General features: G+C 39.0%; 1 protein-coding gene across 1 annotated transcript; it reads right to left on the bottom strand.

Moving 5' to 3' along the window:
• Window positions 1-117: 117 nt before the first annotated feature.
• Window positions 118-25,096, bottom strand: STX7 (syntaxin 7). The gene is made up of 9 exons (XM_010077902.1): window positions 24,926-25,096; window positions 10,715-10,784; window positions 8,761-8,851; window positions 6,929-7,066; window positions 6,171-6,223; window positions 5,312-5,402; window positions 3,901-3,973; window positions 2,855-2,937; window positions 118-220 (listed from the first exon to the last, which is right to left on the bottom strand). Exons 1-9 carry the CDS (start codon window positions 25,005-25,007, stop codon window positions 125-127), a joined length of 777 nt encoding a protein of 258 aa, XP_010076204.1. The 5' UTR covers window positions 25,008-25,096; the 3' UTR covers window positions 118-124.
• Window positions 25,097-25,327: the final 231 nt, after the last annotated feature.

The raw sequence follows: 25,327 nt of genomic DNA, 5'->3' as shown, positions 1-25,327 counted from the left end.
AGTCACCATCCCTGGAGGTGTTCAAGAAACGTGTAGATGTGGTGCTTAGGGACATGGTTTAGTGAGTTAGGTGGTGTTGGTTTGGACTTGATGATCCTTGAGGTCTTTTCCAACCTTAATGATTCTATGATCTTGTAGATAAATATAAGAGGAGTCCAAGAAGCAACACTCCAACAGCAAGTATAATAATGAGGATGCACATCTTCTTTCGGGACTTTTGCTGCCAATAGAGAAAAAAACATGTTGACTGAAAACTGCACCACCACATCAGAAGACTACTCAAATGCTTTTATGGTCCTACTGCTTGCGCAATCTAACTAAATTGTGTCCTTACTAACAACAAGTCATATAAAGTTGTTCAAGAAAAAAAAGAGCTATGATGTTATCCATTACTTACTTTTATGACTATATGATTCAACAGAATGGTTTTAGTGGCATTTTCTGGCATACATAGTAAACTAAGGAAAGAGAATGCAGTAACATAATGAATGGATGCAATTGGAACACTGGGGGAAAGAAAATAGGGGAGAGCAGGTGACCATGTAGAAAATAAAATGGACGATCAATCTGCACAGTAGAGGAGGCAGAAATGGTCTGCTATAAAAAAATATTTAAAGACTCCTAGTGTATACGCAGATGGAGACAAAGGCCTGCAATTTTAAACTTCTGGAAGATCGACTTTGCATCTATTCATAGAGTTATTTTAAAATTGCTTTTATCAAGTTTCTTGGGTACAACTTGCTCTTAAAAAAAAAAGAAAAAAAAAAAAAAAGACCTGACTAGAGACCCAGTTATATAGATGTAACTACAATAAAGTATAAATTATAAGCATGTCCAGAACTTTCACATCTCCCATACAGGTCTGCAGAGACAGCAGAGCACCCACGACTACCAGCAGTCTGTTATCCTTTATCTAAAGGATATGGAATCTGAAGTTTTCCTTCACAGCAGGAAAGGAAATTACCAGTGGATTTCACAGGCTTTTGCTGATGGCCAAGGGTCAATAACACTCAAATCTTGGGATTCTAGGCCACTGCTCCAGAAGCTAAGCCACACTTTGTTTTATTTGGCAGAGGTTCTTCTGCCTGGGTGTTTTTGTTTTTTTATTCCCCCCGCTGCAGGACTACATCTGTGTCAGTTCTTCACTGGAGCTGCCAGTTCTCTGCCCAGTTCCACCCACACTACGAAGTTTTTTGTCTTACCTATTCTCTTCTAGTTTTTGTATCTCACTGTCACGTCTCCCACTGTCAGGCTAAGATTTCTTCATTTCATCACTGTACTTGCTACAACTCAACACGTTTGCTAGAGTTCCTTTTTATTTAATATGCAGCCAGAATCTCTCCTTACACTCCCAGTTTCTTCCTTTTTCATCCTGGAGACCCCTTCTTGCCAACATTGCATTGAAGTCAAAACATTTTCCTTGTAACACTACTTAAGCAAGCCAGTGGAGTAAAGACAGAGATCTTATTTCCTCATACACTTGATCATAATTTCTATGACTGCTGAAGCAGCAGTAGTAAAGGGGGAAAGAAAGGAGAGGAGCCTGGCTTCGCCCAAACAGCTCTGCTGTGTGAATGCACCACACATGGCAGACGGATGGTGCATACCTCATCCAGCCACAAACAGGAGCTGTGAATGTACCAACCATGTGCAGCCTGCTGCCTGCCAGCATGCCTGGGCCTCTAACACTTCCTTGAGGGGGTCAGGGCATACATATATAATAGTTATTGAAATTAAAATAAGTCTGCTGAAAGTGGAAATTATTTTTCAGCATCTTGGAACAAGGATGAGTTTTCAATCAAAGGAAAGTTCAAATCTGAAGCAAACTATATAATCCTTTCAAAACCAGGCCAACTGCAGAGTAGTTGATCTCTGCTGCAAGACCCACTGAACAGAAGCTTGTCAAAAGTCTCAATAACCTTCCTTTGAGATCAGAAGATATTCATCCTTTCCTCCTCAGGATAAAGCACAAAGTTTTTTATTTAAAATTTCAACCAGAAAAATAACACCTTCCAGAGAAAATTTTGGCTACTACTATTTTTTTTCCTGAACTTTGTCAGTATCAAAATAGGAGTCATTAACCATACTGAATGTGCCAATTAGTGCCACCTAGAATACAGTTCAAGGAAGCATCTACCCCTTCCCCTCTCCCACTTCTGAAACCAGCAGGCAATCCTTCAGATATTTTGTTGTTGATTTACTGTCCTGCCTACTACTAACACACATAAGAGGATTAAAAAAAAAGTCTTATTGCCTAACTCTGACTAAAGAGGGAGGATTTATTCCTAATAAGATTATTTCTAATAAGTTCCAAAATGTTATAAAGAAGTGCCATTAAAAAGTATTTAAAAGGCTTTTCAAAAAAGTTTGAGAGTTTGAAATTCATTTTTTAGCATCAGGGTAGCAATTAACAGAAGCTGGATATATACAGCTTTGAGGACATTTTTGGACAGCAAAAATTGATGCTAGCTGGCAGCATTTTCAAAAGACTTCCCTGCCTATCTTCCCTACTCCTCCACCAGTGATCTTTAGACGTTCACTCTATACACAGGAACTTTTACCTCTTGAGCTGTAAAAGGAGTTTTCTTGGTTTGTTTGTTTTTAAATAAAGGTATAACTCCAGGTGCTCTAAAACAGCCTGGCTAATTTTACAAGAAACCCGAAGTTTTCAGTAGTCACTGACTTCTGTTTTATAGTGACCTAGAAATGCCAGCATAGTCCAACATAAACCTTTAAGTAAGTCTCCAAGCCTTGAGGAAACTGATAAGTAAAATCTGACCTGCATAACTAAGTGGAAGTCAGGACTACAGAGAAAGGACAGTTACACACAACTAGCAGTTGGCATTGACATTACCTGGTAGTTTGCTGCTCTTGACAGTTGCTGGTTTGCTTGCTGCACATGTACATCTGCATTTTCCACATTGGCTTCTATGCTGTCTTTATTTTAAAAATAAAGATTTCAAATTTTGGTTAGTCATAATGCAGCCAAAGGTTTGGAATGCTAAAATACACTTGAGAGCATACGTAATAGCTGCCTCTCAACTGCTGGTGTCTTCTTCGATACCCAAAGTTTCATACCTTGCACTATGGAAGTTCAACCCATCCTATACTTACACCTGAGTTCATTTCCGAACCATCCAGGCAATGAGTGGCTGAATTCATGTCAGCAACAGCTCCCCTGCTCTAGAAGCAGGGCTGAGCCTTAGAAACCGACTGCGGTAGAAACTTTCGGTACTTTTCTATCCTCCAACTTGTTATTGACTGTCCTTTGCTCAGATTAAAAAAGCCCTAAGGCCTATGAAATCAGAGGACACAGACACACAGAACAACGCAAGAGACATGACTCCAGTTTGGTATTCTATCATACTGACACAAATTATTTTTTTCTGTGGAAAAATATGATGGGATCTTGAACAGATTATGCGATAAGGTGAAATAAAAAGCCCTGCAAATGTATGGGGTCTGCTGGACACAGACAACAGTGTGGCTTAACAGCAGACTCAGAAAAGGTATTTTCCAATCACATTTCAACAAAAGAATAAGCCTGTCTGCATGGAGGGTAAAGTAGGAACCTTTGCTCAATCTGCACACTTATATCACTAGTCAATATAGTAAAACTCCCCACAGGAACTCCAATTTTATGTACAAACAGTTCCCAAAACTACTTTTAAACACATTTTACACACATTAAAAATTATGCAATTTTTTAAAATTATACTTTAAGCACACTTCCTTAATGTATTCCCAGTACCCCAGCCAGTCTACCCATTACCAGGTTGCAGGTGATTTGCTTTAGCAGTAATATTCTCACTATAGGAATTTTTCCAGCAAAAGGAAGTTCTACATTACTGCAGAGAGACAGAATAAAAACTTTTCAGAGGAAAATTGAGTTGAACTTACCTATCACATCACCTTGCTCATGAATCATCATTCCCAAATCTTTAAAAATTTCATTGATGTCCATAATATCTGCCTGCAATGAAATAATCAGCACATTAATTGACATAAATTTCCGGGATCTCTGTGCATTTAGATACAAATACTGCTCCTTCTCCTCCTGAGTATGCATTCATGACTCTTTACACGATAAGATATAAAAAACCCACCTTAACATGTTTAGCTGTAAGATTTTTTTTGCATTATGAGAGCCAGTTTATTATAATAAAACTAACTGAATACGAATATTTGCACAAAGTACACTTCCTTGAGGTCCCTTCCAACCCGGGTCATTCTATGATTCTATGATTCTACACTTCATGTCACATCACAAACAGCATCTCTCATTGCTGAAGGCTTGCCTACACACATATTAGTTTAAATTAAGGGGCAGGCTCAGGCCAGTTTGCTTAAAAGCTATCCCTTTTTAACATAAATTAATAAAAGCACATAGTATTTTGCATTAGTTTTAGTATATCTATTAAATTAAATACACAAATTTCACAAGCAGCACAGCTTACAGAAATTACCTCTATAATATGTCCAGGCTGCTGCACTTGTATTACATTATCCTGTTACCAACTGGTTACCATGTCACATTACCACTGTTCATGTGATCTCTTCTCAACTAATGATTGATATGTATTTAGTTCAATTTCCTGTATGTTAACATAAGGGACAGATTATTGCAAAATTTATACATAGAATGGATTTTGCCACATGTATCAGCAAGATTTCCTGACAAACCCCAGTTCCAGTATCTTTATTGTTGATGGTAGAGATACAGATTCCAGACTGGCTGGAAAAATTAATTTGTCTTCACAGAAGTCTCTGATGCCAGTATTTCATTACGTGTGACATTTTTTTGTATAGTTCACTTCTTGTTTTTAAATGGTTTTAACTTTTTGACACACCCTTAATTACAGAAGTTTGAATAAAACTTAGCATCTCAGTGTTTCCAGAAGAAGTGTTCAAAAAAGCCACCTACAAAGTGAAGATACTGAACAATACATTGGAAACACCTGCAAGGAAGGCTATGAATTTGCTCCTTTTATAGTCACTCTTAAAAAAGGTTACATAACGTAACCACTATGTTGGAAAAAAAAGGATATATATTTTTTCATGCAATCACGAGCACTCTTATTCCACAACTGAACCAGTGAAGTTTAACACAGTATCAAAACATAGCGTTCATACAGTAGATTTCCAATGCAGGTTTCACATACCATCTCAAGGCAATATTTGTAATTTTGAAGGAAAAACACACACCCACCCTTCAAGATTAGTGTCTACAATTAAGGCTCATGTCACTATAAAATGTTTTTTCTCTGAAAACATTAAAAGCATATTCTGCTGTAAAACCACTTGTACATACCTCAAGCTGCCTAATGGAAGATTCCCTCTCCTCAATAAGACGGAGGTCATCTTCTGTAATATCTTCATCTTGCACTTGTGCTTGTGGCTGACTATCAAACAAAAAAAAAAACCCACCCAGAATCAGACAGGTGCAATGAGAAATAACTCAGAAGAATGACAGTTAAATACATAGCATATACTTTACATTATCAGCTAACAAAATGCACATTTTTACCTCTGTCTGTCTAACTAACAGGGAAGGTCTAACAATCACACTTTTAGTACAGGTATCCACTGCTGTAGCAAAGTTGCACATAGCGTTGAGTTAGCTGACTGGTAATTCCAGCTATGAATACGAGAGAAAAATTTCTTCTGAACTATAAACTGCAGAGTTGACATAGATCTGAGGCAAAACCCAGCTAGCCAACAAAACAGAATCTGAGACTGAGAAGCTGTTCTTGGAGAGTATGAAAGCAATGGGAAATCCCAGTAAACATTGGACCCTTTTATCACATCTTAACAGTTTTAATCTATTCACAGACTGGACTGTGCTCACCTAAGTTTGGGACTCACAAAACCCAGATATGTACTTGGGGCAGCTTAATGAGATGACTTAAGCTGAAGACTAGGGAAAAAAATGGGGGAGATGATGTGAACTGCTTCTTTTTCTTCCCACCTATCCCACCAAAAAGCCTCTTCTCTACAGTTGCCTTGAGGAAGAAAACCTGACTGGACAACTTATCCCAATTCCCCCCAAGGAAACACAATTGATCAGAAAAAAAATTAAAATGAAAAACCAAAAATATCAGCAGCTGACTTCCCTGTAGGCCATTTATTATTCTGAGCTAGGTTAAGACTCATTAACAAATTCAGCCTACCTGTCCCAAGAGACAAGTGTTCCTTCTTTGTAGCTATCTTCAGGAGCACCACCCTACATGATCAGTGTTTAAAAAAAATAAATAAAAACATTAAGGCCCTGAAAGAAGCACTGTCAGCATTTCTATAACGAGTCCATATTTTTATAGTAAGTCAACTTCAAAATGAAACATGATTTAACATGTTCTCATCTTGATTTTCCTTTATGCATGCATAAAGGTGAAATACAAGCAAAAATATTCAGCTTAGTAACTGCCTGCTAAAAATTACAAGTACAGCATCGTGTATTTGGCACAGAGTAAAAAGGCAAAATTGATATGTTAACAAGGAAAAGCTCAAGATCTCAAGCTGCTCAGCACTTCTTCACTTTAATACTGCATAGAAATCTGCCAAGTGTAGGAAAAATCAGTTGATATCTATAGGTTCAGCAAAAGCATTCCAAAATCTACTAAAAATTGCTTTTGCAAGAGTATGGCATGAAACCAGGGCAGTTCACACCTTTGTGTGACAAAAGCAAGGGGAAAGTAACAGTTTTCAGCGGGGGTTCGTTACAACTGAACAGAAAACGAACTGCATAATTCAGTTATGGGTAAAAATGAGCAAAAGAAAGCTTATAATTATATACTTATATCACAAACATTCTGCAGCATTTGGAGCTAGATATTGGCTTTTGTGAGTAGCATTATGGAGGCAACTTTGACATCAAACACCACCAACGCCATCGTAATCAGAGTATAATGACTCATTTTCTGATACTTACAGATACCCTTGAGCTAGCTCTTACTCTGGCTACAAAGTCTTTTTCTTTCTCAGCAGCTTGCCTTTGGAGTCGTTGGAAATTTGTTAGTGCTGTGGTGAACTCCCCCACAAGACGGTCTTTCTGTATTTTTCTTTGACGCTACAGGAGAAAAAGTTTTACCAAGTCAAATGAACTCAGGGTTCTCAAGGCTCTGCCATTTCTAGCTGCTCAGTCCTAAGGAATATACTCTTTTTTTCTAAACAGGTGTGGGGAAGGCTGTCTACAAAACCATTTGCAACTGCATGGACAAACCTTCCTTCCCTCGGGATAACATAACACTGCCACAATTTAAGGCATTCAAAGAGGAAACCAATGTATTTAGTTTCATTTAATAGCTGAAAATGAGAAATATGGAGGGACAAGAAAGCTTCTACCTTCCTGACTGATTATAAAAACTATTGTTTAAGTGTGAAATATTTTGATACCGTGGATGCTAAAATATGCACAGGTGACTGAGTGGGGGTGGGGGAAGGGTGCAGAAATGAAACAAATGGGCAGACACAGGGCACTCCACACGTATTTTACATAAATGCTGAAAATACATATGGAGCTGCACCCAGAAGCAGGTTCACATCCATCCCCCTCTTAAGCACTTAAGAATGGGTACAAAAATACCTGTTCTGACATTTCAGGCTTTTTTTTTTTTTTCTTTTTGGAAGATGTAAGGGAGGGAACAGGAATACTGGACACTCAGGAGTGCCTTCACTGTATTTCCCTAAACGTATACATTACATCAACCCTTTCTTCCAAATTTCTGAGGCGTTATAATTTGCCATTCATCAGTCTGTTACTTATGCATCTCACTGAGAGGTAGCTTTTATGAAGATGCTCATGATAAAAGGAATAAAATTAAACAGTAAAACATCTCACATCCAACCTTTCAGCTCCAAGATAAAGAAACAGAGAAACCATAGAAAAACCCCAGTGAACTAGAGTTTATATACCAAGATCAAGTTTTAACACCTCTATTAGAAATTTACAACTTGACAGGATGAGCACACATGGATCATGGCCTACCCTTTGAATCCAGTGTTTCAGGACAATTCATTTTCCTAAAGGCTCCTTGTTAACCAGCCACAGACCAGACAAGTGAGTGACAATTGTTTGAGTGACAATAACGTGAATCCATGTTTTCTAGGATTCTGTTGTTCCTCCCTTATCTAAGTGACAGATTTCTCTAGGATAACAAACCATAGGATGGCAGACAGAACTGTGCTAATGACAAAAGTCACTTCACATGTTACCTCCTGCCAAGATTCTACACAGACCTAGCAAAGAAACAGTTTTAAGACTGAACAAGTTGTTTTATTAACAGGTCCTGTGCACTCCTCTTAGGAAAGGAAAAGCCTATGGACAAGACATAGCATATATGCTGATCTGAGTGATGCACAACAGACCTACTGTGCATAATCAAATTATTCAGACAGTGGGTGAACAGGTTTGGCCACCTGCCCTGCGCATGGCTCCTTCCTTGCCCCTGGAAGCAGAGTCAGCATCGCAGCAACAATGCAGTGCCCAGCTACTTGAAATCGCAGGCACAGCGCACTGCCTTGATTCCTACCATTTCAGTCAAACTACCTCATTCCTGATACATAAAAACAACTTTGTAACAAGTCTGGACTGCAACAAAGTATTCTTGTGCTGTAAGTGCCTCTGTTGTGCAAATATGTTGACTAAGCAGCGCTTTGAAAGCCTGGTGAGGAGCACAAAATAGGCACACGGAACGGAACTCACTCAAATACCCTACATGAGCCAACATGATAGTCAAACAAGCCATGCTCTTTGGTTTATACCTGTTCACTTGTTGCAGGCAAAGATCCAAACTCTTTAATGTATTTGTCAGTTTCTTTGGCAAGCTGGTTGGTGTATTGCTGCTTCTGTTGCCTAAAACCAAATGCAAAGTTTCATTAGAGACCACTGGGTTACTTTGAATTTCAACAATTCTCAGAAAAGCAGCAGTACTAAATGCATCTCTAAAGTGTACAAAGCCATCTTTATTCTGTTCTTCACTCTAAAGGTGTGACACTGTGGATTTCAGGCAGGAATAGATGCTGAAGAAGGCATGTTCCTCAGTGTGACAGCACCTCATTACTACTTTTTTTTTTTTTTTTTGATATTTCTTCTGTTTTCCTAATGTGCAGCAATAGGTTTTTAGTTATGGTGATGCTTTTCAGAGTCCTTTTTAGGCTATAAGTAGTTGGAAACACCTGATCATTTCTGAGTTTATAATAACTGTAGAAAAGGACAAGTTTTTTTCTGTGTGGAAGAACATACTGCAGCTTGAATATAATTCCAATACCACAGTCCATGAAAGGTCAATTCCTGATAGTTATGAGAAGCTTATCTAAAGAGATCTATATTTTCCCATGATATAATAGCTGGGAACTTAGCTGAAAACATCATTATTTACTAATGGCTTTAACAATGCTTTAAAAAACCCCTTGTCTTCAACAGCATTGCTATTTTTGGTTTTTTGTCTCTTCTTCTGACATTATCACACACTCCTTTAACAATCTTCTTTTTTTTTTTTTTTTTCCTGGAGCAACTCAAATTGTCTACCTATTTTGGACCCTCCTCCTCACTGTATATAAAAAGGTTTTATCCGGAAAGCTATTAGCAAACAATCAACACCAATATTTAAAATAATCGAATAACTCTTCAGATACATTCCAACATGAAAAGAAAAGCCAAATGTTCAGACAAGTGTAAAAGGGACCAATGAAAATTCAAGGAAGCTTACCACATATATTACCTCTATAGAGGGACTGAAACATGTCCTTCACAACAGTTTCTATCCTATTTAGTCATTAATTTATTCCTAGATCCTGTCTAGTTATTGCATAAACTGTGTTATGTTGATCTTCAGCTACTTACAGTCTCCAGCAGGATATCCACAGGGGATTGTACCTGGCTAATGTTATGGGCCCTGAACACGGGCTATTACAAAGCAATTTGGCTGTTCACACAAAATGAAAGGGACGCCTTTGGTCCAATACACACCTCTTAATACTCAGTGGCCACAGTGTGGCATTAATCACACTGAAGACTGACAACGCTCTCACCCACAGGGTTATCAGAACATGTCACTTACGCGTATTTATGATGCTGAGATTAACGTGGTAAAGGAATTCAATGGAAAAAATCATTAGACTGTACAGAGAAGTGAAGAGCAGCTAACTGTCTCTGCTAGTGGCATATTAATGAGAGTCTACCTTCAGGTGACAGCACAGCATCTGCCTTTGAGTCTTATTTCACTTCTGCTATTTTAGTATTTCTGGTACGTGTTTATTCTATAATATCATCCGTTTCTGTAGCTTTCATCACTAAAAAGACATACCCCTCTCTCCCCCAGTATCACATCTCACAAAAAACCCCTATATACTAATTAGCTTGTGAAACTTACACAGATTTGAAGAGCTGAATGGGGTGAAGGGGTGCAGTGTGTTTGTTTTTTAAAACAGTGATATTGCTTTCTGGTCCTGCCACTTTCCCTTTGCTGACATACAGCATAGGTTTTATAGACGTATTGATACTGCAGGCAACGTACACAGGCAAACCAGCTGACTCTACAGACTATCCAAGACTAATTTTTAGAAGTGCATCTCAACATTTAAAATTCAAGTATTTCTCTACACTTGCCTTTCTTGGTGAGATCTAGCACGCTGCCGAACAAAAAGACACCTCATCACCTACCAGGAGATTGTTTACAACGCAATGAAATGAAATGTTTTCATGTGAAGTACTCACAGCTGTTGCCTCAAGTCAGGCGTGTCTTGTGGTGTTCCAAGCTGATGCAGTATTCTTTGTATTTCAGCAGCTGTTTGTGAAGACGAAGAAAAATTTTAATGGGACACAGAAAATTCCCACTTAATTTTATGCATTTTTGCTTGACAATTCTAAAGCCATGAAAGTTGACAGAAACTGATACTCAAGACTTTTTCAACCTACTACAAAGGCTCCACTTAAGAAATCCCAGAAAAACTAGTGAATGGTTTTTGCCAAGTCAAAGACAAAGCCCACAGTTTCTTCTAAAGGATGGGAATGTATTCAAGTGTCTAGGTAGAAACAGGCAATTTAAAGTAGTTTCACTATAATAAGTATAGATGAAGCCTTTTAATATTAATCTTCAAAATAAGCAGCACAATTCTTACTCTGGTTTAATCATATTTTATGCATGTCATTTTGGAAAGCCATATGAACAATTGCTGTGACATTAGCATACACAAATATTTCAGAACCAGTGCACTAATGAAGAGACAGCAACAAAGCACTCATGGGCTTACAGTACACCAAAAAAAAAAAAAAAAAAAAATCAGGCATCTAGGTTTAAATTGTAATTTTGAGATCCTTACATTTTTAAATGGGGGGATACAAACCACCAGTGATTTTTAAGTGTATTTCAAAAAACATATTAGCGTTGACCTGCAAAAGTGACATCTGAGCCTTATTTTCAGCTTAATATATTTTACTGTAACATGAGAAAGCAAGGAGAAAAATGGACAGACACATCAAGGATACGCAGTTTATTGCACTGCAAAGCTAATATCCTCAATGTGCTTTATCTCAGCTTAACACCGTCACATTTTCTAAAATGAAAGAATACATATGCAAAATCACTTTTTTTTTTGCTCTACCTCAGATAAGAGTAGACTTGTCTTCCCTGTATTTCTGTGGCCCTCCCCAGGCAGACTGGTGTACCATACAGTCAGCAGAAAATATGATGGTATGACAGTACATGGGATCTTCACTTTCCTAGCACACTGTCCTGGTTTCAGCTGAGACAGAGTTAACTTTCTTTATAGTAGCTAGTGAAAGGCTGTGTTTCGGATTTGTGCTGAGAAGGAGGCTGATAATGTACTGATGTTTACAGTTGCTGCCAGGACAGTCAAGGACTTTTCAGCTTCTCTGCTGTGCCAGTATCTGCAGGTGCTGGGAGGGAGCACAGTAGCCTATGATTACTAGCCTAGGATTCCATCTGAAGTTTAGGATTGAGACCCAAATTAGACACTAGTGTATTCCATATCATGCACATCATGCCCACTGCATAGATGAGGAGCTGTCCAGAAGTTCTCTCCCTTGCTCCAGGTTGTCTCCCTCTGGATCACCCCTCTCTCAGGGTTGTCTCAGTCTCTCAGCCACTTGGGCTCTTAACTCCATTCCAGGATTGTGGTTTTGGGACTCACCCTGCTCTGGGATTGTTAGCCAGGAATGGGCTGAGCCTTGGTCACTGGGTGGTTAGCAGTATCACTGTGTATCACTCATTTGTGTATTTGTATATATTACTACTATTATTTTCATACCCTCAGCACCTGGAGCCCATCACACCTACTTTTAAACACCTACTGAGGGTAATTAACCCTTCTTTTTATGTTTGGTATAACACATTGTTTTAATACATACACAAAGGTAACCGACTGGTGCTATCTTTTGAACTCAACAGTGTAAAGGTTTAATACCTATAAAACTCAATACAAATTATCCTGAAGTTTTGTTTGTTCAAAGACAGGCTCCCCTGTGATTCAAGAGCCAAGGTGCTCAGTCATTTTGTATGTACTTTTATAGGGAGAAGAGAAAAACCAAAACAAACTGCAAGCACTCTGTTAACAGCTGTTCTCCAAACAGAAAAATACCAGAGTGTCCTATCGCCACCTAGAGATGCATTATTTAACTGCAAATAAAGAAAATACAGGTTGGTGTTTTAAATTAAGGCTTTCACTTGAAAAATTCTCTGAAACAATGCCTATACTTAAAATATTTGCATTCCAAGTTAACTAGATATTTATTCTACTTCTAAAACTGAACACAAGTAGATAATTGAGGGGAAATTAAAAGCCAGTACCACATAGCTTCTCAACTATACAATTCCAGGCAGAGGAAAGTTCATCCCAGTTCAGGTCTTGTGATTTAGGAATACAGTGCAAAATTAAAACACATTTTACCAAGAAGCCTGTAAGTAAGCATCAAAATAGCAAAGTTCTAACAGGCTTTCAAACCTCAAGGGGAAAAAATAAATAAATTAAAGAAAAAAAAAACCTAAGGACTCCAAGAACTGACACCAGTTTTTCTGGTCTTCCTGTAATTAGCATTTTCCACCTTAACCTCTCACAATAAGGATATTATTCAGAAAAAAAATAGCATTTCTCTTTTCAATTTTTTGTTCCTATGAAGTCTACTGCATTGAAAAGTGAAATATTGCTTATTCAAGTAAGCAAACAGAAAAAGGGCAGAACAGTAAATTTTAGCCAAGTCTTCAGCAGCACTCTTGAAGCTGCCTTCATAGAAAAGCCAAAAGCAAGTTGATAGGATCAGTATAACACAGGAAGTAAAGACGGTGACCTTCCTCAAACCTTGATTTACAGTACATACCTGCAGGTTGATGAGTTAAAGAAATCCATTCTTTGTACTCCTTCATATTAATATAAACATTCTGGAGTGTATACAGGCTGAAAAATATACTTCTTTATAATCTTAGAATTATTTTGATTTGGCTTGGTTTTTTTTACAGATTTCTTACTGTAGTTACTACTCATTCAGACATTTGATATAATATTATACATATCATCACAAAACCACCTAAACCACAGACATTTGTCCAGACTCATGAACTCACAAAGTTTTATTGATAAAAAACTCTAAAATAGGCTTTAAAACATAACCACCTGGATCACAGAGGTAAAGTGTCTTGTACCCTCACGTGTACACACAGAGATCTTGCAGAATGTGATTCAAAGCAAGAGCTGGTTCTGAAACTTCTTCAATAAAAGTCAATATCCCTTTCTTACCTCAAGAGAAAAACAGGGTAGCCTTAGCCTGTCCTCCTCAAGGTTAGACTGTAGAAACACCTCTGCTGGCTCTTTCCATTGCCTCATTTGGGAAAAAAGCAGAGAGAGGGTCTTGGCACTGAAGTGGGAGAGCAAAACTGCTGGAAACTTGGGATTACTTTTCATAAAACAGGGGCCCCTAAGTTCCTGGCTTCACTGCTGACAGTATGGTACTGTCTCCCTCATTTAACCAGCTTTTTGGCCCTGTGCAGGGACTTCAGGCTGGCACATCAAGACACCCGGCAGCTGCTTTGGTGCCTCTGAATCCATCAGTAATGCTCAAGTGTCCCGGAGAGCCAAACACTTAGGCCCAACTCACAAAGTCCTAGCTCTGCACTGTAAACATGCTGGTAACAGTCAGGGACCAAAGATCAGAGCACAGTTCTGACAGGTTCCTAGGTTACCTCACCCTTTATGGTTTTCCTTTCCCCACTTCCCGATTCTTCCAACTTCCCAAGAAAATCTGAAAGACAGTGGCAATAAGACTACCAGAGGTCTCTCCTGTCCTTCTGGGCATTACCGATCCTGTAACACAGCCTGACTGGATCTTGTGCATTATTTTAATCCATTTCAGTGCAAAGTCTGACACTTTAGCTCATGTTCCTTGGGTACGCGCAGCTAGCTGCCGGACTTTGCTCAGGAGCCACAGAAGGGCACACACTATATGCACACAGGCGTTCTTCGCCAAAGTCACCAGGATACGGCAACAGACTCCATCAGAGGTGCACAGACTCCTGCTGCCACATCTACACTGAAGATCAGGGTAGATGTTTGCATGTAAGGAAGATAACAGCACTTTCAGGGCTCGTACTGCAACCCTGCAGGAGCAGCATCTTGCCAGCTGTGGGTTGGCAATAAGCCACGGCAGAAGACATGTACCCCTTGGGAACTGGGCAGTGCAGGAAACAGGGTGCATGACACCACGTAAGCAAAATGCATTTTCTGCAAGTAACTGCTATCTCACATGCAAAAGAAAAGAATCTCACTTTTTCCACCTGAAAATGAATCTTGTATTAGAAAGAAGCAATACCATATAAGTAAGAAGACTTTTCACTTGTCTTTGTGACATTCCTATCTAGATCTCATAATACATAACTATTAGCTGACGAAAGCTACTTGGCTACTAGCAGACCGGTCACATGGTCAGGAACAGGTCAGACATGGTTAATGATGAGCCAGAGAAACAATTAAGACCTAACCTGAATTCCTGCAGAGAAAAGTATTTAAGAGTCAGCTCATGTTTACTCTTACTAAGCCAAGCAGTAGTTCCATTTCTAGTCAGTGGAAGCTCTCCCTCTAGTTGAAGAGAACAACAAAAAAAAAGGCACAGAAAAAAAATAGTAATAGTGTCTCATATAAAAGGCCTCCTTTTCTCTACATGAGTTACAGGAGTAATGAGATTTAAAGTGGAAATATTTACCTTTTTTAACAGGTAGGAGTATTTGAGAAACATGTTCCTGCCAGGCCTGCAATACATACTACTTTTTCCATAGATAAAAACTTATTTCACATATTGAATCACAGACCATCCTTGCTTAACAGCTAGCTTTTAGCTGGCTGGGAAAGACAAAAGTTTCATCTCTTTTCTCCTCATCTTCCCTTGTTTTTCAGCTGGTTCTGCAAAGCTGTTCCATTACCACAAGTAAGTCCATGTTGACATAACTGCTGGTTCTGCTCCTTGAACATGAAAATGTTTAAGATCACACAGGAAGTTGCACATTTAAAATAAAGATACAAATAAATAAATTAATGCAATGAAGACCAAAATGTAAACAACTTCTTGCCTCTGAGAACATAAGAGGAAACAAAATTATATCCATCTGAGAATTAGTAATCACTGCACAGGCTGTAACACGGCAGCATTGTTGCAGAAGAAAAAGTAAAAGAAACCCCAAACCCTTGAGTAAAATCCTAATATTTGAAAGGCAAAGAACTAACTAAGAGGAGGGAAATGAAGAGCAGACTGTAGGTCACCCAACTTCTCTGGAAGGACTGAGAAGTGTCCAAGCACCACTTTCATCCCTAGCACAAGACAAGGGAAACTGAGGCTGTTCTCTGGAACACTTACCAATAACTCCTGCTACAGGAGAGAAGCTTTCCCAGATTACCTACAATCAGCCGTCTTCCCATCTCAACCTCTATTCTATTTAACCTTTGGAAAACCAAACTTTAAACCCTCAAGTAGCCACAACTTGTTGCAGCTTTACAGTTGGAGAGTGAGGTGAATCAACACAAAACCCACACAGTACTGAAAAGAAGGCCACAACATAGAAGTATGAAATTGGGGGAAAATATGTTTAATGAGTGCTGCTTATTATCCCTTTGCAGCCTGGAACCTCACTTCTTACTTGAACCACACAAGATTGTATTATAGCCATGCAGCAGCAGTTTCCTTCAGTGCTACAGTCCAAGCCAGACCCACCACATTGCCCAGTTTCATAAAGCTACAGTCTAATGCTTCCACGGGAAATGCAGCACCCATTGAGTGTGCATGGAAAAAACACCAGGAGCAACAAACACGGAGGCATTGCAGTGCAGAGGACAAGAACCAGACAAGCAGGCAGGGCGAGTACAATGAAACCTGCCCTGCAGAACAGCTGGGCTTGGGACCTGTCACAGGAAGAAGAAGCAGAACACCGTTCCAACCACCAGGTACAGCTGCTCCTGAATTTTAACTGTAATGGTGAGAGTCACCCCCATGCCACCATCATTTACTTAAAAAGACACAGGTTTTTAGTCACTGCCTAAAGTTCACAGGACTAAAACTAACAATGGGGATGTAAAGCCATTGATTTTCAGTCATCTTCTTCACTCTTGAGCCCAACCAGAATAAACAGACACAGCAAAGCATTCTTTTGTATGTACCATAAGCAAAATCTGCTCCACAAAGTTTGCTGCTCATACAGCAAATAAGCAGTGTATACATCACCAGCACAGTCACCATTCAGAAATGCTTCATCAGAGACCTTACATGTGCTACCACTGGTTGGGTAGCTATGAAGAAATCTCCTGTTTCCAGCTGAACAAGTGAGTCAAATAACAGCACATCCAGTTACAGATTAAGTTACATGGAATAAATTTCAGAGCCACTTCAGAGCAAGTTATTGGAATAGAATTATTTGTAAAAATTACACCAGTTCAAACTGCTTTTGCCTGGGGACAAGAGACGTCCTCAATTTATTAAAATCCAATTCAGTGTGTTTTCCTTCTGCACTTTGGCTGAGGGTAGTTGATTAAAAATGGACAGATGCTGCAGCAAACATTCCTGGATCAATCTTTTCTAAAAGCTGTTACACACAGCAACCTAAAGTAGTTGCAATAAATTCAGGAGATTGAAGTTTTCTGTATGAGCATAAGTACCTCTTTAAAGCTACTAGGATAGTTTACATTCACTAAAATTTTACATAAATCACAATGCCACAGTGCTGTACACCTTAGTAACCCTACTTTAACCAAGAGTGACAGTTCATGAGAAGAATCAAATCCAGGTCACCAGCCAAAACACCTCAGCTTAATAAAAATCACCCCGATGCCCAAGAGCTCACCTAGTTGGAATCAAGTATCTAAAAACATCAGTAATTTGCTTTTAAGTAATTTGCTTTATTCTGTCTTCACACAACGTATTAGACTGATTATCTAAAACAGGATAATTCATTGGCACAGAGAAACAGTAACCGAAGTATTTGTGGGAAGGAGAAAATAAAACGAGGATGGAGATGAAGCTTGTCCTCAGAGCTCTAAGGACTCATTAAGCATGAAAGACTGGGAAAACACCAAGTCTTGTACCCATTCCTGTTGGACTTCATTAGAGCTTCTAGCATTTCTAAATAGAATCATGTCCCCAGGTGACCAGAAACATCAGTAACAATGTCTGGAGTCTGGGATCTCCCTTCATTTTTTCCAGTGCTGCTGTCATTATTTCATGCTAGCATACCACCGTTGACAATGGTCTTTCAAGGACATGGTGAAGTGGGATTAAAGTAGTGCCTGTTCTTCTAATGTGGGCATACCGCACACTAAATACACATTGTTTAAGTGTACAGTAACTGATCATGTGATCAATTATTACAGTTCAGCACTTTATATTAATATCCTAAAATGTCCCTGGTAACTCCGTGAAACCCCAAAGTTTGAACAGTTCTCTAGAAATTACCAGTAGCTTATTAAGTTATGAAAATGACGCACGATTGTGCAGAAAACAGTAGCTGCACAAACACCATAAACCCAACCCACTTACAAGAAGAAAGCTTGTTTTTTTAAGAGGTTAGATCATTAACATAGGAAGCTAACCCAGGAGCTAACACGGAAGAAAAGACATGCAACATATCACAGACTGGTCAACTTAAGCATGTAGCTGCCACACCAGGGGTCGTTTGCGGTCAACCAAAGACCCAGGTTTATTCTGAGCCCTAACTGAAGTACAGCCTCCAGCACAGCACTTTTATAGGAGACTTGATAAAGGGCTCTCTGGGTAATCACACTGTCATGCACTCTGCTCTTTTCCTGCCCACAAGTAGGAAAATCCAACAGAAAAGAACTGGAGTAGGTATTTTTAAGTATCTTGGAAAGACCCTTAAATTTAACTTTTTAGAGACAGGAAGGAGCATGAGGACCGTGTCCACATCCATTTCCCTCTCTGCTGCAAATGCACGCTGTTTTGCAAAAGTTATCTTGTCTAGGCTAGTCCATTTATACTTGCTCCATCAGCAAAAGCAACAGTTGCAGACAAAATTGTGGATGTCTTAATTGGTCACCTTGCTATTTGTAAATTGCATGGTGGTTTTACAAGTGTTATTTAACTGCTTCCAAACTAAGCTCTTTTGTCCCCATCTTGCCCAGGCTAGATAACTAAGGTAATGCAGAACAGTGTAGGACAAGAAAAAACTCTGCCTTTCTGCACATATTAACTCAAATAGCTCTCTGAGGTGTACATGGAAGACCCATTTTTCACTCTATTCTGCTGCTAGCAGAAATAAAACCCTGTCCCTCTTGGGCAATGTCATCCACATAAGACACTGTTTCATATGTCATTTTCCATAGAACTAAAATATTTTTAACAAACAAGACAAAACACAGAAAAATATTAACAAAACCCTTCAAATTCATAAACAAATCTGTGAGGCATACTACCTTAAATATATATATATATATATGCTGTTTTACATAGAACAAAGCCTTTAGGAACAGCATGCAAATAATTCATGCTTGAAGTTTTCAGAAATAGTTTATTTCTAAAAGAACTATGGGCTTCATGACTTCATCTCATTGCAGAAAGACAGGCAGTTAGAAAGACCCAAAATATCAGAATTCCTCCTCCTATTATACTCCATATTCAGATTACAACTGTAATCCCCCAGTCTTGAAAAAGTCCACAAAATGGAACACTGAAGATGATAATGGATGTTTAAAACACTTAAATAACCAGCCTTTTCCAGGTTTTACTGAATCTTCATCCTAAATATAAGAAACCTTCCCGAAAACAGCAACAATAACCAAAAAAAAAAAAAAATTTGTTCCAATTAGTGTGTTCCCACAGTTAAATTCCGGTTAACTGCAGCGAATTGGAAATTTCTGACAATGTCATTTTTAAGTCTCAACAAGTCTGACTCTAAGCCTGTTTGCTTTAAACCAACACCTGTACAAAACCACACTTTAAATATAGACAAAACGGAATTTTGTTTTCAGTTTTCCTACAGGCTCTGATTTCAACACCTCAGCGATTTCATTTACTTCTCACTTGCCCATATGTGTCCTTCTTTAGCTAAAGAATAATCATGCACATCTGTTGGTGTTACATAGTGGCAGACATAGTTTTTCATGAATGTTTGAGCTTAAACCATAACAAAAAGGCAAATATTAGAACTCTAATATTTTTCAGGGTTTAATCTATGTTTATGATTTTCTACAGTTACATAAAGTGAAAGGGAAAGTCATATGATGGATGTAACTCCACTCCCATTTTAACAACATTCAGTGAAAATAATGGCTTATAGAAAACTTGGGATTCAACAGAAATTGGATAAACTTGCGGATACAGAAGAGGTACCACATGACAGAGGGATCTCTGCTGACTGAAGTTGACCTTCTGGGAATGTGCTCTACATGAATTGACATTTGTGCTACCTTAACAAACAGAAAATAAAGTCAGCAGAAAGCAAGAATCCTTATGAGAAGGAATCTTGCAAAGCCAGACAGAGTCCCTCTAGCCATATGTGGACTGTGGCTACTGAATTTTGTTTTATTTTTATTGTTTTTCAGTATCCAGAGCATATGTTTCTCCAGCTGGGCTGATTTTCAGTGTGCATGAACAAGTCAAGTACTCTATCACTGACCTTGCCCATACTGAGCAAGGGTAGATTATGCCATTCTTACTGCCTTTGCAACTACTACTGCACAAAATTCTGCCATGACCTTTATAAACTGGAGGACCTGGGAAGGGAGAGGGAGGGAGGGAATACGAACGCTGCAATTCAGTTAGTGCAGGTTCTGTAAGGATTTGATTACAGTTTGCAAACCAGAAATTCTCTAAAACTCAAAGACTGAATGTTATTTATCAATGCCAGGCTTTGTTCTGTGTTCTCAAGCAAAAGGCCAGATTCTGAACTGCTTCTAAACCAACAGCTCCCAAAGCTCAGCTTCACATGCCAGTAGAGACATGACAGTTATCTATCTTCCTGCTTTTCTTCAGGGATTGCACTGAGTGACATATTCGGTAGCTACAAAGAAAGTATCAGGAGCAAAGCAAAACAAAGGCATACAAGTCTGCTTCCTCAATGACCCACACATGGGAGAGAGACTTCAGAAGAAGTACATGCAGGGAGGAAAAACCATGGCTGGTTAGTTCTTCTTGCACAGTTCCTGTCAGAGACGCAAGTCAAATCTTTCCAGCTGAGTAGAAGAGGCCCCTACTCCTCTAACCATATCCTTCCTACTCCTACAACTGTGGAGTTGGCTGAGCAGATGAATGCAACCCCCATTTTGCTCCCTCTTGGGAACATCTTTTCAAACAAACTGCTTTCCCTCTTTTTGCTATGCACAGAGAATCAATTCTTTAAAATGCAGAAAACTCTAAGATTTCAAAGAACTGCTCCCCCTCATCTTCACAGTTGTAGAAGTCTGAATTTAACATATTTTAAAGCTTTTACATTAGGCTTTTTGTTTGTTTTACTTATTCTACTTTCATCTTTCCATTTGTTCAAAGATCAGATTTCCTCTTGTACAATTTGCCACATGCTCTTCAATAAGAGGAGGAGGAAAACAAAGAAAAAAGAAATCACAATATGTACTCAATGCTCTCATCCTATTAGTATGGTAAACGAACATGCCTGGTAAAAATACAGATTTGTAAGCAGGCAGGACCTATTCTGTCACTAAGAAATATTTTTTGCTATCTCATCTTGTTTCTCTTTCTCATTCATTGTCTATCCAGCTGCTGTAAGCAAGTGACCAACAGGAAAAATTTCAAGGAAATACTGCAGGAAGGCACTGAGATTTCTCTCAAGTTAATAGCAGCTGCCACATAAATGAGAGTGCAACCTATGAAACCCAGTTCTGGAACTACTGCTCCTTCAGCAAACACTGATTAAAATACCTTGATAATAGTTTCTCTATCTGCAAAGCCCAGACAGGTTGGAGCTCTATAACCTGCATCTTTCCTTATATTCTATTCTCTATATTCCTGTTGTTCAGAAAGTTAGGGACAAACCTCAACCACATTTAAATTCATATTTCAAAAGTCCAGCACAATGTGTGCCATCTAGAGTTTATAATCAGCTATAAGATAGGCCTCGAATGAGAATTACAGTTACTTTGGACCAGATTCCAGACAGACAGACTTTCAAACCTTAATTGTAAGTTTAGCAGCTGCCTAAGTCTGAGGTACCAAAGCTCATTATACACTTCTTTGGTTTTATTTTTCAAATCTGAAGTTTCCCTAGCTGTTTACAGATCTGCTTCTCATGGCTGTTAACACAGACCCGAAACTAAACCAGCGAGACATAGCTTGCAGGCTTCGCTGACCTCACTGAGGTTCAGCACACAACACTGCAGCTCATTCAAGCACATGTGATTGAGGCTCCCCAGGTTTACAGCACTGCTCAAAGAGAGTCACATGGATTCTCTAAATTAAATGCAAGGAGTCAGTCTGAGAGCCTAATTCTCCCTCTCCTGCCTGAGGCCTGGTGCTCTAAATCAGATGTCAAGGAGAGACTTAAGTTCTGCAATTTCATCTGCTCAGTGGAACAGTTTAACCAAAAGTCACAGAGAAACACTACACAGATTAGTTCCCTAAATCTCAGCTTGGAGATGTTGCTTATAAGCAAAACCTGAGTTTCAGGCTGAGGAATGTAGACTCCATTCCCCAGATGTTGCTAAGTGATGTTATAATCACTTATTTCTGCAGATATGCTGTAAACACAAAACAGAGCATGGATCCTTGTTTAAAGAACAGCTGAAACAGAACACTCTGGGATTTAGGATCCCAAACACATATAGGTGCCCTCGTGGCCTAAATTTCAAGAGAGCTCAGAGTGCAGACAGCAGTGTATGCTGCTTCCCATTAGCTAGATCAATTATATCTTCAAGGTCCTAAAAATGACCCACAATACCCTCTCCTCCAAAGAAACTCAAACAGCCCACTACAGATAGCATTTACTGTAGCAGTTCACCGGCTGTTCAGGCAAAGTAGAAGAACTCTTAACACATCTTCAACATAACAATCAACTGCATGATTGAATCAACAGATCAATAAAATACGTTCTTTAAAGTTAAAAGGGTGCTAAGCTAGCTCAGCTGTTACCTGACACAAACACAGGCCCTCTCCATTACCACAGAACAACCCAAACCAAAAAGACTACTATCTGGCTACTGATTTAATTATTGAAGTGCTGTGATAAACCATTTGCTTGTCAATCAGTGACAGTGGGCTACATGAACTAGGAAAAAAGGGAGGTAAGGATCACAAGTATTAATACAACAGCAGTGTCATGTGGCTGCATTATGAAGTGTGAGGTATTGAATAAATGTATTTTGTCTTGTATATGTATGGCATATTAAAAACAGTTAATCAAGAACCAGATGAAATTTATTACTTGGAGGGTGTGTGTGAGCAATAATTCAACCTTGAAGAAATGTTACAATAAAGACTGTTGTTCTGACCAGTGCTACTTCCTATAAAACATTGGTGTATTATGAAACCTCAGGAGCACAGTGTTGTCTAATTCAGGAAGTTCTTCTGTATTTCTCCCACAAGTTAAAGGGCCAGCTTCTACTGGAAGAGGCAGCTTCCTTTCAACTAATCTATAGTAATCTATAATCTTATCATGTAGTAGCATTCAAAGTTTGCTTGCATGTTATCAGAAGTGTGATTTAGTTTTGAGGAACCTCCTGAAATGGTTTGATAATTTGAAATGAAACTTCTCTTGCTCTATTAATCCCACTCTGAAAACCAGAGTATTAAAACAACTCCAGGTTAACCAAGATTTCAAATGTATTGACACATCTCACAAATGCTAAGCACTTCTGTACAGAAGTGCAAAATCAAGTCAACTGCTTAGAAGGAAAAACATGCATTTAGGGTCAAGAGCCCTGTTTCTCTCCCTCTCCCTCCCTCAGATCATAAATTGCAGTCTAAGAGACACCTGCCCAGCAGCTGACTAGCTCTACAGATCCCTAAGCTTGCTGGTTTCTCCCCATTTGACCTGGAAGTTCCTGAAGCTCACACCTTCCAACAGAAAGCTGGACAGGTACTACACAGGGGAACAAAATAGCTAGAAATGTGCACATAAGCCCTTAGTATGCCTTGTTTGTCACAAGGGGAGTGGAGGGGAGACACAGGAGAAGCAAGAGAGGAGATGGAAGAGGCAGGATGAGACTAAGGACTTGTTGAGTCCAGCACAAGATGGGTAATTATGTTCAGCAACTGTCTTCACAATGCTCCAGTTTCAACCACCAGTTTCACTTTATGTTTTCACCTGACAACTGAGACTTCTTTTTTATATTTTGGAGCCTCGGTGTCTGTCACAGGTTGGCATGTGTCTCTGGAACACCAAGTTGGAAGCCACGAGACTGAGTGAATTCACTGAGCAAATGTTAGGAAATAAAGTCTAAGGGCTTTTGTGGAGCCAGTTTGGTAATTTTAGGTTTAGAAAATACAATCCTGACATACAGAAACTTTTCAACAAAGCAAATTTGTGATTTTTCTTCCCATCTGTTGAGATTTAAAGAAATTCTTTCTGGAAAAAAATAAAAAATGTAGTTGAAAAAATAAGCAAAAGCCCAATCTGTGCCATCAATCTGTGCTATATACACCAACTCCTAAAATGTCTTGCAAAACAAAGATCAAAGTTTTAATAAAAACTGACATACTTAACTGATCAGAATTCATTTGAAGTTTTAATTATAAAATACCCATTTCTGCATGCACACTATGTCCTGCACAACATTAAAAACACGCCTGCCAAAACCTAGCCATATGCTGTTCATGGCTAGCTCCCTTCTAATGAACAGTATACTTTGAATAATTTGTGAGATCAAGTTGTATTTGCTTTATATATACATACACACATATTAAAAATATAATGGAAAATGGAGGGAAAGGGAAGAAGACTGAAAACCCCAGCAGCCTGACTTACCTCTAACTTGAACACCCCAGTTACATGGCTAAAAAAAATAGGTGGCATGAATCTAAGCACAGGTATATTAAAACTTACACAGTCTTATTAACAGACCTAATATGTACTTCCAAGGGGAAGGTGCAAGGCCACAGCTTCTGTCCCTGCTAAACAACTCAAGCTCCAGCAAACATTTTATGCAATCCTTGCTCAGGAAACATCTCAACCTACCATCTCAAGGTGCCACATAACTGGCCAGGACAAAACTGGCTTATTACCAACAGACATCTTGCTAATTATTTATTCATTTGGTGAATACAGAGTAACACTATACTTCCACAGGACAGATCACACTCAGCCACACATGCGAAGGACTGGATCTGCTGTGTGGGGTGTCACGAGCCTGTCAAATGAGCAGGTAAAGTCAAAGAGTGAATTCCCATGAACGAATCCGAGAAACTAACCTTGAATGGGGGGGCACCACCATTATTAAAGTTGTATATAAAACATGCATAAATGCAACTTACAGCATTGTGTGATCTTCTGGATGTTAGAAGTTATGCGTTGGGCTAGTTGATTAGGATCCCCAAAGCCCGCACTGTACGACATGGCTGAGTAGATTCGCTGTCAAGATCATCCACGAGAGGAACAAGTCAGACAGTCTCCACCTATTAAGGACACCTAAAACCCTCCCCCCCAGAAAACAGAGTTATGTCTTGGTCATTGGTTTATGAAAATCATCCTCTTAAAAAAGAATACACAGGAAAAGATTAAAGAAAACTACATATACTAATGTTTACCCTCTCCAAGAACACAGTATTTCAAGGATGGAATTTAAGGGAACACTTTCTTTAAAAATATTAAATAATACACATGGCTCAAGATCTGTGATTAGTCTACAGCAGCTACATCACAGAAACTACATCCTT

The sequence above is a fragment of the Pterocles gutturalis genome, unplaced genomic scaffold, assembly GCF_000699245.1.
Source record: "Pterocles gutturalis isolate BGI_N339 unplaced genomic scaffold, ASM69924v1 scaffold17468, whole genome shotgun sequence".
NCBI lineage: Eukaryota > Metazoa > Chordata > Aves > Pterocliformes > Pteroclidae > Pterocles > Pterocles gutturalis.
The sequence above is the reverse complement of the archived record's forward strand: the minus strand, read 5'-3'. Positions and strand labels throughout refer to the sequence as shown.